We start from the raw sequence: 341 nt of genomic DNA on the forward strand, positions 1-341 counted from the left end.
GTATGCCACCGCCCCCCCCCCCTCCCCAGCCAGTGTACGCGGTGCAGTCCTGCGGGTCTGCAGACTTGAGGCCCCTCTCCATCTGCTGGAGCAGCTCCCGAATTTTGTTATTCAGCCGCTGTGTGAATTCGGGGGTCAGCTGTGGAGAAAAAAAATATATAAACCCACCAAACGTGATGCAAACACTGGCTGGCGGATGGGGTCTCGATAAGCTGCAGGCACCCGAGGGAGGGAGCCCGACCAGGGAAGCGGGTGTATTTTAACCGGCCAGGTCTCTGCGAGGAACCCTTGGGTAGCTCAGGGCCAGGCTGGGCTCCTGGCTGCACGGCCGGGGGGGGCGG

General features: G+C 62.2%; 1 protein-coding gene across 1 annotated transcript in view; it reads right to left on the bottom strand.

The window, feature by feature from the left end:
- The window catches only part of LANCL1 (LanC like glutathione S-transferase 1), a gene marked incomplete at its 5' end in the record, with an annotated part of 16,162 nt that extends 16,023 nt beyond the window's left edge, over positions 1 to 139 (bottom strand). The window contains one exon of the mRNA XM_010172697.2: positions 10 to 139. Coding sequence (XP_010170999.2) covers positions 10 to 139 — 130 coding nt within the window. The remainder of the gene's footprint in view (positions 1 to 9) is intronic.
- Positions 140 to 341: the final 202 nt, after the last annotated feature.

The sequence above is a fragment of the Antrostomus carolinensis genome, unplaced genomic scaffold, assembly GCF_000700745.2.
Source record: "Antrostomus carolinensis isolate BGI_N321 unplaced genomic scaffold, ASM70074v2 scaffold3650, whole genome shotgun sequence".
In the NCBI taxonomy this organism is placed as follows: Eukaryota; Metazoa; Chordata; class Aves; order Caprimulgiformes; family Caprimulgidae; genus Antrostomus; species Antrostomus carolinensis.